The sequence below is a fragment of the Triticum urartu genome, chromosome 6A, assembly GCF_056163025.1.
Source record: "Triticum urartu cultivar PI428250 chromosome 6A, HENAU_Tu73, whole genome shotgun sequence".
Taxonomy (NCBI): domain Eukaryota; kingdom Viridiplantae; phylum Streptophyta; class Magnoliopsida; order Poales; family Poaceae; genus Triticum; species Triticum urartu.
This window is the reverse complement of record NC_141878.1, coordinates 442,973,917-442,986,764: the sequence shown is the minus strand read 5'-3', so window position 1 is coordinate 442,986,764 and position 12,848 is coordinate 442,973,917. Positions and strand designations below refer to the sequence as shown.

Below are 12,848 nucleotides of genomic sequence, written 5' to 3'. Positions count from 1 at the left end.
AACAACTTTATTATTGCCTCTAGGGCATATTTCGTTCAGCGAGGTTAGGGTTTCTTGCCGTATGTACGCAACTACGATATTTGATGCCAGGTTTTTCAGATCTATTCAAGTATTCAATGGTGACGATTCCAGCTTCGGGGCGCTAGTCCTTAAGGGCACGTGCACAAAGACTTCCCGGTTGTCATCGATAAGGTCAGGCCGGCTCTTGTATGGGAGCGGTGATATCGGCGCATCGGCGGCTAGTTCTGACAGCGGCAAAGGTAGTTCTATGGTCCATGGACCTCGATGCGATTTTTATTATGTTTGATTCCGGTGAATCTATATAATAGATCTGATCTTTTCGCAAAAAAAAAATGCATGACGACTTTGGTCTATGGGTGTATACACACTCTATGGGGAAAATAGTAATTAAATGAAAAATCAAAAAAATATTTTTGAAAAAAACTTGACCTTCCATTGTATTTGTGAATAAAAATCCACAAAGAAAACCCCCTTTGACTTCTTTTCAAAAAGGATATTTTCTCGTCAAAATAGTGTGAATAGTGACCTATAATAGTAAACAATTTTTGATTTTTTGCCCTCAAGACAATGCTAGTTTTTTATTCATGAAAGTGTATATACTAATGCAGAAAAAGGTCAAGTTTATTCTAAAAAACTTTGGACTATTTTAAATTTTGTTTATAATTATTAATATTTTTCTTTCTCCATATAGAATGTAGATACAACCAGAAACCAAGGGTTATTTTCCATGGCGGCTTATCGTTGTATCGGTTGGTTGCAGATGCTAGCTAGGTCGCCTTTTCAGCCATGAGAGGCTGATGAGGCGTCAGTTGTCCAGCTAATTAACTGTAGTGTGTGAGACAACTTTTAACAAAACCAACTAGTATGTAATAATTCAACTTACTATATGTACATGTATCAACTTAGTGTACTGAACATTGACTAACTATCAGTTCATATATAGCTTGTGCAAACATGGCCTTACACCGATACAAATCAAGGGAATCTCTAGCGAATTCTTAAAAGCTACTCAGCTATGAGCTAGCATGTCCCAAAAAAGTTTAGTGTCTTATATTTAGTTTTTTCCCTTAGATTTTTTTCTTCCTCCCGGCCATCTAGGACGGGCACTTCTGAGTAAAAATGAGGGACAAATAATGCCACCCATGGCCATTGCAGTCGTCGGGCACCCCTGGGGCCCACCCCGCCTCCCTTCCGCGCCATCTCCAACAAGATTATGGTGAACTTTTTCCTTCATTTTCTCGTCATCTCCGGCCACGATGGCGCTTCTCCTCGACATCCCTGGCCCAGCGGTGCTTCTTCGCATCTTTCCCGGCCACGAGCAAAGCTGTGCCAAGCGGCGGAGGAGTAACGGTTCAATGGATAAAGATCTTTGTAGAATATGTAGGAGCCAATATGAGCATCCAGGTTCCGCTATTGGTTATTGACCGGAGAGGTGTCTCGGTCATTTCTATATAGTTCTCGAACCCGTAAGGTCCACACACTTAACGTTCGATGACGATTTAGTATTATATGAGTTATGTGATTTGGTAACCGAATGTTGTTCGGAGTCCGAATGAGATCACGAACATGCCAAGGAGTCTCTAAATGGTCGATAGGTAAAGATTGCTATATATCAATCTGATTAACAAGTTAACTTGCCGATTAATCCCTACTCATAGGGTCACCGAGTAGCCGATAAACTGATAAATTGTCCGATTAATTGATTAAATGGCCGATTAACTTGCCGATTAGCCTATTAGTCCCCTACTCGCCGGCCAACCGAGCAATTACCAGTTAACGATTTCCTCAACAATGATATATAGGATGATAGTATTCGGACACCGAAAGTATTCCAGATAATATCGGGTATTTATCGGAGTACCGGGGGGGGGGGGGGGTTACCAGAACCCTCGGAGGAAATATGGGCCATAAGAGGGGAGCACACCAGCCCACAAGAGGTGGCGCCCCCCCCCTTAGGTTGGAGGCCGAATTGGAGAAGGAAGAGGGGGTTCGCCCTCCTTTTCTTCCTCCCTTCCCTCTTCCCTTTCCCCCCTCCAGAAATAAGGAAAGGGGGAGGCTGAATTGGGGAGGACCCCAAGTAGGATTCCTCCTACTTGGGGCACCCCATGGCTGCCTCTCCTCCCCTCCCACCTATATATACGTGGGGAGGGGGCGCCTAGAACGCACAACAACAATCGTTAGCCGTGTGTGGCGCCTCCCTCCATAGTTTACACCCCCGATCATAGTTTTGCGGTGCTTAGGCGAAGCCCTGCGAGAATCACTTCACCATCACCGTCACCACGCCGTCATGTTGACGGAACTCATCTACTTCCTCAACACCTTGTTGGATCAAAAAGGCGAGGGACATCATCGCGCTGAACGTGTGCAGAACTCGGAGGTGCCGTACATTCGATGCTTGATTGGTCGGAGCTAGAAGAAGTTCGACTACATCAACAATGTTGTCAAACGCTTCCGCTTTCAAGTCTACGAGGATACGTGGACACACTTTTCCACTCTTGTTGCTATGCATCTCCTAGATAGATCTTGCATGAGCGTAGGATTTTTTTTTCAAATTGCATGCTACGTTTCCCAAGAAGTTCTTCATAAATGAATTTGATGAAGCCCTTTCATATATACCTCAGCTATTGAAAGATTTTATCTAAACATATGTTATAGAGTCTAGGAATGTGATGCTGGAGGTTCTTGTCTCCTAACCACTAATCTTCCCTGAACCTGACATTTTCCCCATTCCCCACAGTGAATTTACAAAGGGGGAGAAGTGGTTTTTGACTTTCAGCAAGCTCTGCCAAAATTGTGAATCGCCTTGTGTAGGTTTTATTCCCGCCAGACTTTGATTTCTTTGATATTTCTTAGTTAGAATTTCCTGCCAAAGTCATTCCGAGTTATAAATTTTCGACCACCATTTGCAAAGTACTGATTGATTCATCACAACAAGATTCTGGAGTCCTAAGCATCCCAAGTCTTTAGGTCTTCTTATCTTCTTCTTGTCAGAGTAATGTGGCTCTGAAAAATTCCATTCTCTTATTCACACCCCTGGCATTCCATAAAAGGACATCATGAAATTTGGGATCCCAGTAAGAGATGACTGAATCATAGTCTCTATACTGTCACTAGGTAAGAGTCTCCCTTGCCAGGTACTACATTTTTTCTCCATCTTATCCTCGCAAGGTTTCTGATGTTTATTTTGAATTCTTATATTCATATATAGGCATGCTTAAATATTTCAAAGGGGGGCCATCCCACGAGGCAAGTAAAAATATTTGCAAAATATGCTTCTTTATCTTTTGCTCCTCCAAATAAAAATTACTCACTCTCATGGATATTTATTTCAAGACAAGACATCTGCTTAAAAAGGCATAGTATGAATTTAAGGTTACGAGAACTCTCAAAATCATCTTGCAACATGAAAATTGTAGCATATTAACACCATTTTTAGTATATTCAGACAGAACCCGTTTAATTAAGCCAATATCTTTTGCATTGTTCATAGGAATTGCCAGTGCATCAGCAGCAAGGTCAAAACGTAAAAGGAGATAAAGCATCTCCTTGTCTTCATCCTTTATGAGTGGGAAAATAAGGTCCTACATGATCATTAACTTTGATACCTACATTTCCCCCTCTAATAGTTTGCGTCACCCAATCAATCCATTGGTCGGGAAAACCTTTAACTTTCAACATTTGCATAATAAAAGAACATTTAATTTAGTATAAGCTTTCTTAGAATCAACTTTAAAAATCAAAGGACTTTGCTTTTTGTGTCAATACTATTTAAAGCCTCATGCAAAATCATCACTCCCTTGATAATATGTCTCCCTTTAACGAAGTCTGTGTGGATTGGGGAAATAACCTCCCCAGCCACTCCATTCAGCAAAGGTGCAACTATGGAGGAAAAACTCATTTCCATGAAGAAAAGATACAAAGAAAAGTGACCGGTGGCCGCCATCGCTGATTCAGAAGAATCGTTGCATTCCAAACAATGTCATCGCACCACTAGGAGAAGGATGAGGAAAAAAAGCCCTTCAGACCAAAAAGCACCAAAACCGTGGTCTGTGGAGGTCAGATTTCACAAACATTCTCGACTCCTTCGTCGCATGTGTACGTCCCACTTGGTGAGCCTCTATCAAATTACTATTGTGGATCATCTATCCTAGGCTCCAACTAGCTCATGAACATCATCTAAGGCCGAGCAAATGACGTTGGCCGTGTGAAAGGAAGAAGAAAGAAAGAAGAAAAAGATGAAGAGAGTCTTCCATGTGGGTGAAATTGATTCGAGGGATTTGGTTTGAGGGATTTGCTAGGTGAAGAAAAGTTCAATCCCTAAAAAATAGGTTTTTAGAGAATGAGCATAGGATGAAGGTTTTATATTTTGAGGGATGCGCTAGAGATGTCCTAAATCCACTGGACAAAATGACTACTAGTATTTTTCATCAGCTAGCCATCTCACGTAAAAAATCTTTGGGAGACAAAACCTTGAAATGGAACTGATCCCATGTGATAGCTGTCTAAGGTTAATGCAGGGACAACAAAGACAATGTTACCCGTCAGCTAATAATTAAAGAAGGAAAGGGGGCTACTAACTAAAGGTGAAGGTAAAGCAACCAAAACTTTGCTACTAGTTTATTTCTGAAAAGGTAAGGATTTTTGACAAACTTAGGTATGATCTGCATGGCATCAACACCATTCGTACATATTGATTATGTCTCTTGCAGTAATCATAGCATGTCATTTCAATCCTTTCCTTAGCTAATGGGTTGTGAAGCTGGCATCAAGAACTCAAGCAAGCTAGGTAGTACTGTACTAGCCAGTAGCCCCCAGTTGGCATCGCACCAGTAACGATCATGAATGATTAAGGTTGCAGCGATTGGAGTAAACTAATCAGAAGCATTGGTTGGCAATGGCATACAGCCAGGGTGTGGTGATTTGAACCGCCAACAAGAATCGTCTTAAGTCTTAACAGCAATGCAAAAACTGAGAGAACAGAGGACTGGTGTAGGCTTCTTGTGGTGCTTGCAGATGCAGCCTATCTCTTGGACCGATTACCAAGAGTAGACAAGCGATCTTATGCTCCGTGGTGAAGCAACTTCAGGCAGCAGACCAGCCACTGAACTCTCAGCACTTGGACACTTCGACCCGCTGCCACTGGCCATGCACCCACCATGCCATTCCGGAGCATCCGGATTGCCCATGCAGCTCTGCAAACACCATATGGCGCTGTTGGTAACCAGACATGGCATGATCCTCAGTTCAGGAATCAGAAACAGAGACCAGTCGTCGTCCGTGGCACTGTGAGATCATCTCATCTCCGCTGGAGTGGTTGCTAAGCCGCAACATCACGGCGATGCGGCGATGCCAGAACGCAGGCAGGCACGTAGTTTTCACAAGATCTGATGCATCCTCCTACCAACCAAGAGGCGGGCAACAGCAACAGCCGCCGCTGTTCACCGCAATTACAGGCCGACAGGGACTCGCAAGCAAAGCGATTGGATCGACGACGATGAGTCGACTGATGCTGGTCCATGCCACCAACAGTTGTGGGTCTCCCTCTCCTCAATGAGGCCGCTTCATCTTTCCCTGCGCTAGGGCCTTCTGCCGGCTCACGCGGGCTGTTCATTCACGGTCCGCCCGCCGCTCCAGTACAATCAATCATTAATAATGAGCCACCGCGGGGGCGGGGTTGATCGGGGAATCCAGGCAGTCCCGGGACGGCAGAAATACGAAATCAATTCCCCTCCCTTCGATCCTGACACCAACGTGGGGGTGAGTGATGACAGGATTTGGAGGGTGGGGTGGGGTGCATTGCAAGTGAAGCAAAAGCCCACCGTCCCGTCCGTCGCCTTTTCCCCTCCCAACCACCGCCGTGACCATCGTTTCTTCCACAGCGAATTCACGGTGCACTCACTCGCTAGTCAATTGAGTGAGTTGTTTCGTTCTAGATCGCCGGCAAATAGCCGGCTTAGCGCTCCACCTGCTGTAGTTGTTAAGTGCGGTGTAGTCGTGTAGATTGTAGAAGGTGAGATGTATGCTTTGCTGCAATGTAAAGGTAAAACCGAAAAAAAGTTCTTGTTGAAAACGGTGCCTTTTCCGTGCTGTTAATTAGAGTTCACCGGTCGAAAAAGCATGAGCACCAGCTACTCACCTATTACTTATTAAGTTTTGTTGAACTGGCTCATAGAAGTCTGGTCGGGATGAGGTAATCAGATGTGCTCCACCATATCATAGAAAACTATACAATTCTAGTACAAGATGATGGATTCTTAGGATTAGCGAGTGCGTAAAATGATGTGTAGGTGCCCCGACACATCCACAGTTCTTCTCGAAAACGGATCATGCTCTACGACGATCAGCAACGCCCTGTGCTGTTAACAATTTCATCTAATGTCCCAATCAACCCACACTCTTCGCCACTGAGATAGCACCACTGAAAAGCCCATATTATGTAAGTGCCATAAATCTGTTTAGAGAACTTCTATGGAACATCGATTTGATGCTAGTAACATAAATATCACAGAACACCTTGGAGATGACATTTATATACATACAGCGTCCTAGAGAGATCGGCATAGTTTGCTGCAAGATCATGCGATCTGTGCTACTACGCTAACGACGACCGCGCGACCTGGTTCATGATTTGTGAATGCTCGGCTGGCAGCATAACGGACGGCTGCGGGTAAGAGCATCTACAACCAGACTTGCCAATAGTAGGATACCATTTTTTTAGAAAAACCTTTGGGCCTATTCATCATCTGTTAAGTCAGTACAAAGAACAATAAAAATGAAAATTATATCTAGATCCATAGACAACCTAACAACAATTACAAGCACTAGAGAGAGCCGAAGATATGCCGCCGTCATTGCCCTTCCATCACCAGAGCCGGGAAAACCTTGTTGTAATAGATAGTCGGAAAGTTGTCGTGCTAAGACCCAATAGGACCAGCACTCCAGAATAGCAACCGCCACTGATGAGGAGAATCATAGATCGAAAGGATTCAAGCTGAAGATACACGAACACAAACGAACAAAAACCGGATCCAAGTGAATCCGCGAAGACAAACACCGACCGAATCCGACGAGATCCGCCAGAGACAAATATCCACATGCTCTCTGATAACGCTAGACGCACCAGCAAAACAGAGCCTAGACGAAAAGAACCTTAATCCAACTTCAGAAAGCCGCCGCCATCTTGTCTTTCTAAATAGGACACAAACCCTAAACAAACATAAAAAAAACACCTAAAAACAAAGCAAGAGCCTTCCCACTAACAAAGACGAAGATTCACCACGCCTCTATGGCCTAAGATGACGGAAGCTAGCTCCGCTACATAGCTAGCTCCGCTCTCCCTCCGCGCCATCGGCCACTCCGGCCGCGGCGGCTACCCACCCGGCCTGCGCCGGCCGCCCCCGCGCCGTTGGCCAACCCGGCCGCGGCGGCCACTGTCCTCTGGCAGTCAGTTGCCTCCAGGCTGGCGTTATGGGCCGGCCGCGCTCCCGTAGATCTAGTGCTAGTAGTGGCCACCGCGTAGCTTCGCCTGCCTCCTCTTCGCCCTCCGGTCCATCCATGGTGTCGGATTCGCAACTGCCCTGTGGCATCAATGCGCGAGATCCCGGATCCCCGCCTCGGATCCTGCTGCGTGGGGAGTGCTCCACCGCTGCACCCCTGCTCCGCCCATCAGATCCGGCAGTGAATCCTTCGCCCTTGCCATTTTTGGAGCGACCAAGGCTTCAATCCATTGTGGTTGCCCCTGTTGATGGCGCCATCTCCTCCGCCTCGGGCGGGGCTGGGGGATGGACCGTGGTCTCATCCCTAAAAGACTGGCGCCCCCGCTCTGGCTCCACGGGTAATAGGTCGCGCCCCCGTCCTGCCCACACCGTCCGTCGTTCGGCTTTCAATGCTACTGCTGGCCGGGCGGCCTTCTTAAGCCAGTTCAGGGGGAAGTGCTTCCTCTGCCTCAGCAAAAATCATCGTAGGAAGGACTGCCGCGATCCGCTTTGCTGCATTATCTGCAACCTCTCCGGCCACTTTGGCCGGGAGTGTCCTCAGAACCCAAAGCGCAACCCTGCCGCGGCTGCCGCTAGGGTGCCGGCGAGGGATAGGCTTAGCTACACCTTTGCTCCCGTCTCCGCCGCCCCGCCGCCGGCCGTCCCCCCGCCCCCGTCTCCTGCCATGGATGACATGCACGTCGCCGACCCCGCGCGCCGCCCGCGGCACAGCTGCAAGGTGGTCATGTCCACCCCCGCCCTGGAGCACGCCATCTTCGTCCTCAAGCGCCAGGCGGTGCTGCTCACGGCCGCGGACGCGAGGCGGACGTCCAGCGCCATGGAGATTGGCCACGAGCTCGACGCTCGGCTGCACATCCAGCCGCACCAGTTGAGGATTACCTGCCACGACCCTGAAGACTACCTCATCATCTTCGACCTGCCGATCCACCAAGAGCAAGTGGTCAAGCTGGGCTCCCTGACGGTGGATGGCGCCAAGTTCTTCATCAAGCGCTGGCATGAAGACGACCACGCGGTGGTGCAGCCTTTCAACCACCACGTCAGGGTTGTCATCGAGAAGATGCCCCAACACTTCTGGTCGGTGGAGGGGGCTGAGGAGGCGCTTGGCTGCCGGGTCGACAGGCTCGATAGCCACACCTTCGAGCGCAGCCACACCAAGCACTTCGCCTGCTGGGTCTGGGTATGGGACGTTGCTCTCATCCCGACCAAGCACACGTTCTGGCTGATGCAGCGTGGTGCTGGGCGGGTCGAGGAGATGCTGGGCTTCTCTTCGCCAGGCGCGCCGTCGCTGCGCCGCCGTCTGCAAGCCGCCATGAAGTCCTCATCCACGTGGACCGCATCGAGGACTGGATTACGTACGAGCCACGGTCGCTGCGCTCTGCGCAGAGTGGCCTGCCCTCCTCGGACTCCGACGATGACGACAGACCGATGCCAAGGATCATCCCCGCTGGCTCCTGGAAGAAAGGAGTGGAAGATGGCCAGCATGACCCGCAACAGCGCCGCTAGCTCACGCCTGTGGCGGACCTGGGGTGCCGTGGCGGCGCCCGTGGAGCCGGTGGCCGCAAGGATGATGACGATGACGACCACGGCGGGCGTAGGTCTTGGAAGGACACGCTCCTTGGTCGGAGTCGCGCGGGCAAGGAGAAGATGCCGGACCAGGATGCTTCATCACGCCTTCGCAGCCGCTCCCCTCTGGGCCAGCGTCGCTCTGAGAGCTCGCGTGGCCGCCACAACTTCGGTCGCCGCCGCTCGGACGGGGCTGGGGCCGCGCTCCTCCAACCTCCGCGTCCCCTCCCCCCGCTGGCATGCGTGGATGCCGCCCCGTCCCTGACCCGATCGCTGCTTTCTTCGCTGGTGCCAAGAGCCTGCTCCCACCCCCACCTGCCTTCGACTGCATGGCTGCCGAGCTGGAGGCTCACGTGGCAGCTGCAGTGTCTGAGCCGCTGCAGTTCAATGACCAGATCAACACCAACAACTCCATCGCCGCGGCGGGTGGCTTGCCCGACGTTTTCGGCCCAACCCTGGCCGGCCCAAGCGTCACGGTGGGCCATCTGAACTGCAAGGAGGCCGCCAGGCTCACGGTGGTCGAGATGCAGTTGGGCGCAGTTACCCGCCAGGTCTGTAGCCTCCAGATCGATGCAGAGGGCGAGGCTGCAGATCCGGCCGCTGCCCCGCTGCGCCTCTTCCAGGGCACGAAGCCGCCGCTAGTCCCTGCTGCCCCGGTGCGCCACTCATCGCCCCCCCCAAGACCCGTACCGCACCAGCTCCGGTGCGCCACAGCGCAAGGCAGGCGGCCAACCCGTCGTCGGTGCCCGTTGCGCAGAGGGGAACGCTGCGGCTGGTGCGTGAGCTCGGGCTGCTTGGCCCCAAGGAGAAGATGACCGCCAAGACGGCGGAGAATCTGATGCGCAAGTTTGATGAGCCGCTTACCGACGACGACATCGCCTGCATTGCCAAGCTCACTCGCCTTAACAAGAAGGCGCTGCGAGTTGCGGCTGCGATGGCCGGTGCGGATGGAGCCGCCGAGGAGGCCACCGTGTGATCATGTTAGTATCCACTATCTGTTCTCTCCAACGGCGCCTGGCCTTAAGCTGGGTTGAGTTAGGTTTAGTTGTAGTCATTGTGAGGTTAGCTGTTAGGTGTTGCTGTCGCTGGTGCATCTTGGGGCCTATTGGTGGGCACCAGCGTCCCCCGGATCGTGGTCGTCCGTCCCCGTTGTTATCGTTGTTCCTTCCATGGATCAATAGAATGTGTAGCTGTTGGAGTTCATCGATGTTTCCATATGGATGACACCCGATGCCCCATTCTTAGTTGGAATGTGAGAGGGCTCAACATGCCTGCGAAGCGTGATGCAGTCTCTGAAGTTGTGGCAGCCCATCGTCCCGCGATTCTTTGTCTCCAGGAAACAAACATCGAGAGCTGGTCGCCGGCCTTAGTCAGGGACATAGGAGGAGCTAGATTAGCTGATTGCATAGTGCTACCTACGTTTGGCACTAGGGGCGGGGTGGCCATCTTCTGGGACCATCAGGTCGTTTCGATCGCCTCCCATGCCATTGGAGAGTTCGCCATCACTACAAAGGTCACTGTCAACAGTTCAGCCACCTCTTTCTGGACCACCTCTGTCTACGGGCCGACGGATGAGGCTAGGAAGGAGGTTTTCCTGCTCGAATTAGCTAGATCAGCCCCGCCCTCTAGCGAGCCATGGCTTCTCACAGGAGATTTCAAGGTCATTTACGAGGCTAGGGATAAGAACAACCTTAATCTGAACCGGCGCGTTATGGGTAGATTTAGAGATGCCATCGATGCGGCTGGCTTGCGGGAGATCAAGTGTAGAAATAGATGCTTCACTTGGAGCAACGAGCGGCAAAACCCCACCCTAGTTAGCATAGATAAATTCTTCTGCAATGTTAGTTGGGAACTCCTTTTCCCCGCCTACGGCCTGATGGCCTGTGGCAACGGCATGCTCTGACCACTGCTCGTTGATCCTAGCGCCGTGTGACGCCCGGGTCCGTCGTGCACGCTTCCGTTTCGAGTCTTTCTGGCCAAAGTTCCCGCACTTCCACACGACGGTCGAGCGGGCATGGAATCGCCCGGTGCGCCAGCGTTGCACTTTTGCAAGGCTTCAGACCAAGTTAACAAGGACAACCCACGACCTGAAGATCTGGAGTAGGTCGCTTTTCAGTGATGCCAAGACTCAGTTCCACATTGCCAATGAGGTGATTCTGCGGCTCGACGTGGCGCAGGAGACTAGGTCGCTGTCAGCCGCCGAGTTCAATCTGCGCAAGATGCTGAAGCTGCGGCTTCTTGGTTTAGCGGCGATCGAGAAGGCCAGAAGGCGGCAGGCCTCCAGAGTGCTCTGGTTACGCGCGGGAGACGCCAACACCAAGTTTTTCCATGCCAAGTGTTGTTCCAGAAAACGCAAGAACCTCATCCACACAATCTAGGGTGATGATCAGATTGCCACAACGCATAGCGACAAGGCACAACTCATTTATGATCATTTCAGCAAGGCAATGGCGGCTGACACGGGCAGAAGGGTCACCCTCAACTGGAATTTGCTGCGGCTACCAAGGATACAAGCAGTTGGACTGGATAACCCTTTTACAGAAGCTGAAGTGTGGGTGGCAGTGATGCAATCACCGGCAGAGAAGGCACCAGGCCCCGACGGTTTCATCGGCTGCTTTTTCCGTGCCTGCTGGCCGATCATCAGTGGAGATGTCATGGAGGCTTTCAGCAGTTTCTACAGGCTTGCTGGCGGAAACCTTGCTGCGCTGAACACTGCTTTTGTTGCTCTGTTACCAAAGAAAGATGGTGCCGCTAGATTGGCAGATTACCGCCCAATAAGTCTGATCCACTCCTTTGCGAAGCTCGTAACTAAGGTGCTGTTTATCAGGCTGTCCAAGGTGATTGGCACGATCGTCTCACCCGCGTAATCTGCTTTCCTGAAAACTAGATGCATACAAGACAGTTTCTTGTATGTCCAGAACGGCATCCGAGCGCTGCACAGAAGCAACACGCCTGCGCTGCTGCTGAAATTGGATATATCCAAAGCCTTTGACAGTGTGTCCTGGGATTACCTGCTCGAGCTGTTGCAGGAGCTGGGTTTTAGTGCCAGGTGGAGGGATTGGATCGCCTGGCTGCTATCGACCTCAAGCTCGGAGTTCCTCCTCAACAGTACACCGGCTAGCAAAATTCAACATCAAAAAGGCCTGCGCCAGGGTGATCCGCTCTCACCATTGTTGTTTATTCTTGCGATCGACCCGTTGCAATGGCTGCTAGATGAGGCCACTTTACAACAAATGATTCAGCCTCTGCCGAGGAGAGAGCTTAAGCTTCGGATCAGTCTCTATGCTGACGATGTTGTCATCTTCATGAATCCGGACAAGAACGAGATGGAAGCCCTGGTGACCATTCTGAATCTGTTTGGCGAAGCAACGGGCCTGAAGATCAATCGGCAGAATTCCACAGTTACACCAATTAGATGTGACAACATAGATACGCAGCAAGTTTTGCAATGTTTTGGAGGAATTGCCTCCATTTTTCCGCTCAAATACTTGGGGCTCCCTCTCATACTGTCAAGAACCAGGCTGGTGCACCTCTAGTTCGTGCTTGACAGGATCAGAGCAAGATTGGCTGGCTGGAAGGGCAGGCTGCTGAGCATAGCGGGGCGATGTGTGCTGGTCAGGGCGGTGCTCACTGCCATCCCAACGTTTTCCATGACCGTGCTACGTATGCCTAAGAAGTTTTTCAAGGAAATTGACAAAGTGCGATGTCGCTTTCTCTGGGCGCACGACGAAGAGCTGTCAGGAGGCAAATGCAAAGTGAATTGGGCCA

At 50.6% G+C, this 12,848-nt stretch overlaps 1 protein-coding gene and 1 pseudogene across 1 annotated transcript; one reads left to right on the top strand and one right to left on the bottom strand.

Annotated features, from left to right (window-relative positions):
* Positions 1 to 9,021: 9,021 nt before the first annotated feature.
* Positions 9,022 to 10,052, bottom strand: LOC147965605 (uncharacterized; annotated as a pseudogene).
* Positions 10,053 to 10,347: 295 nt separating this feature from the next.
* LOC147965604 (uncharacterized) lies at positions 10,348 to 11,458 on the top strand. Its single transcript, XM_087530524.1, has 2 exons — positions 10,348 to 10,795; positions 11,004 to 11,458. The coding sequence occupies exons 1-2, from the start codon at positions 10,348 to 10,350 to the stop codon at positions 11,456 to 11,458; spliced, it is 903 nt and encodes a 300-aa protein (XP_087386650.1).
* The last annotated feature ends 1,390 nt before the right edge of the window (positions 11,459 to 12,848 follow it).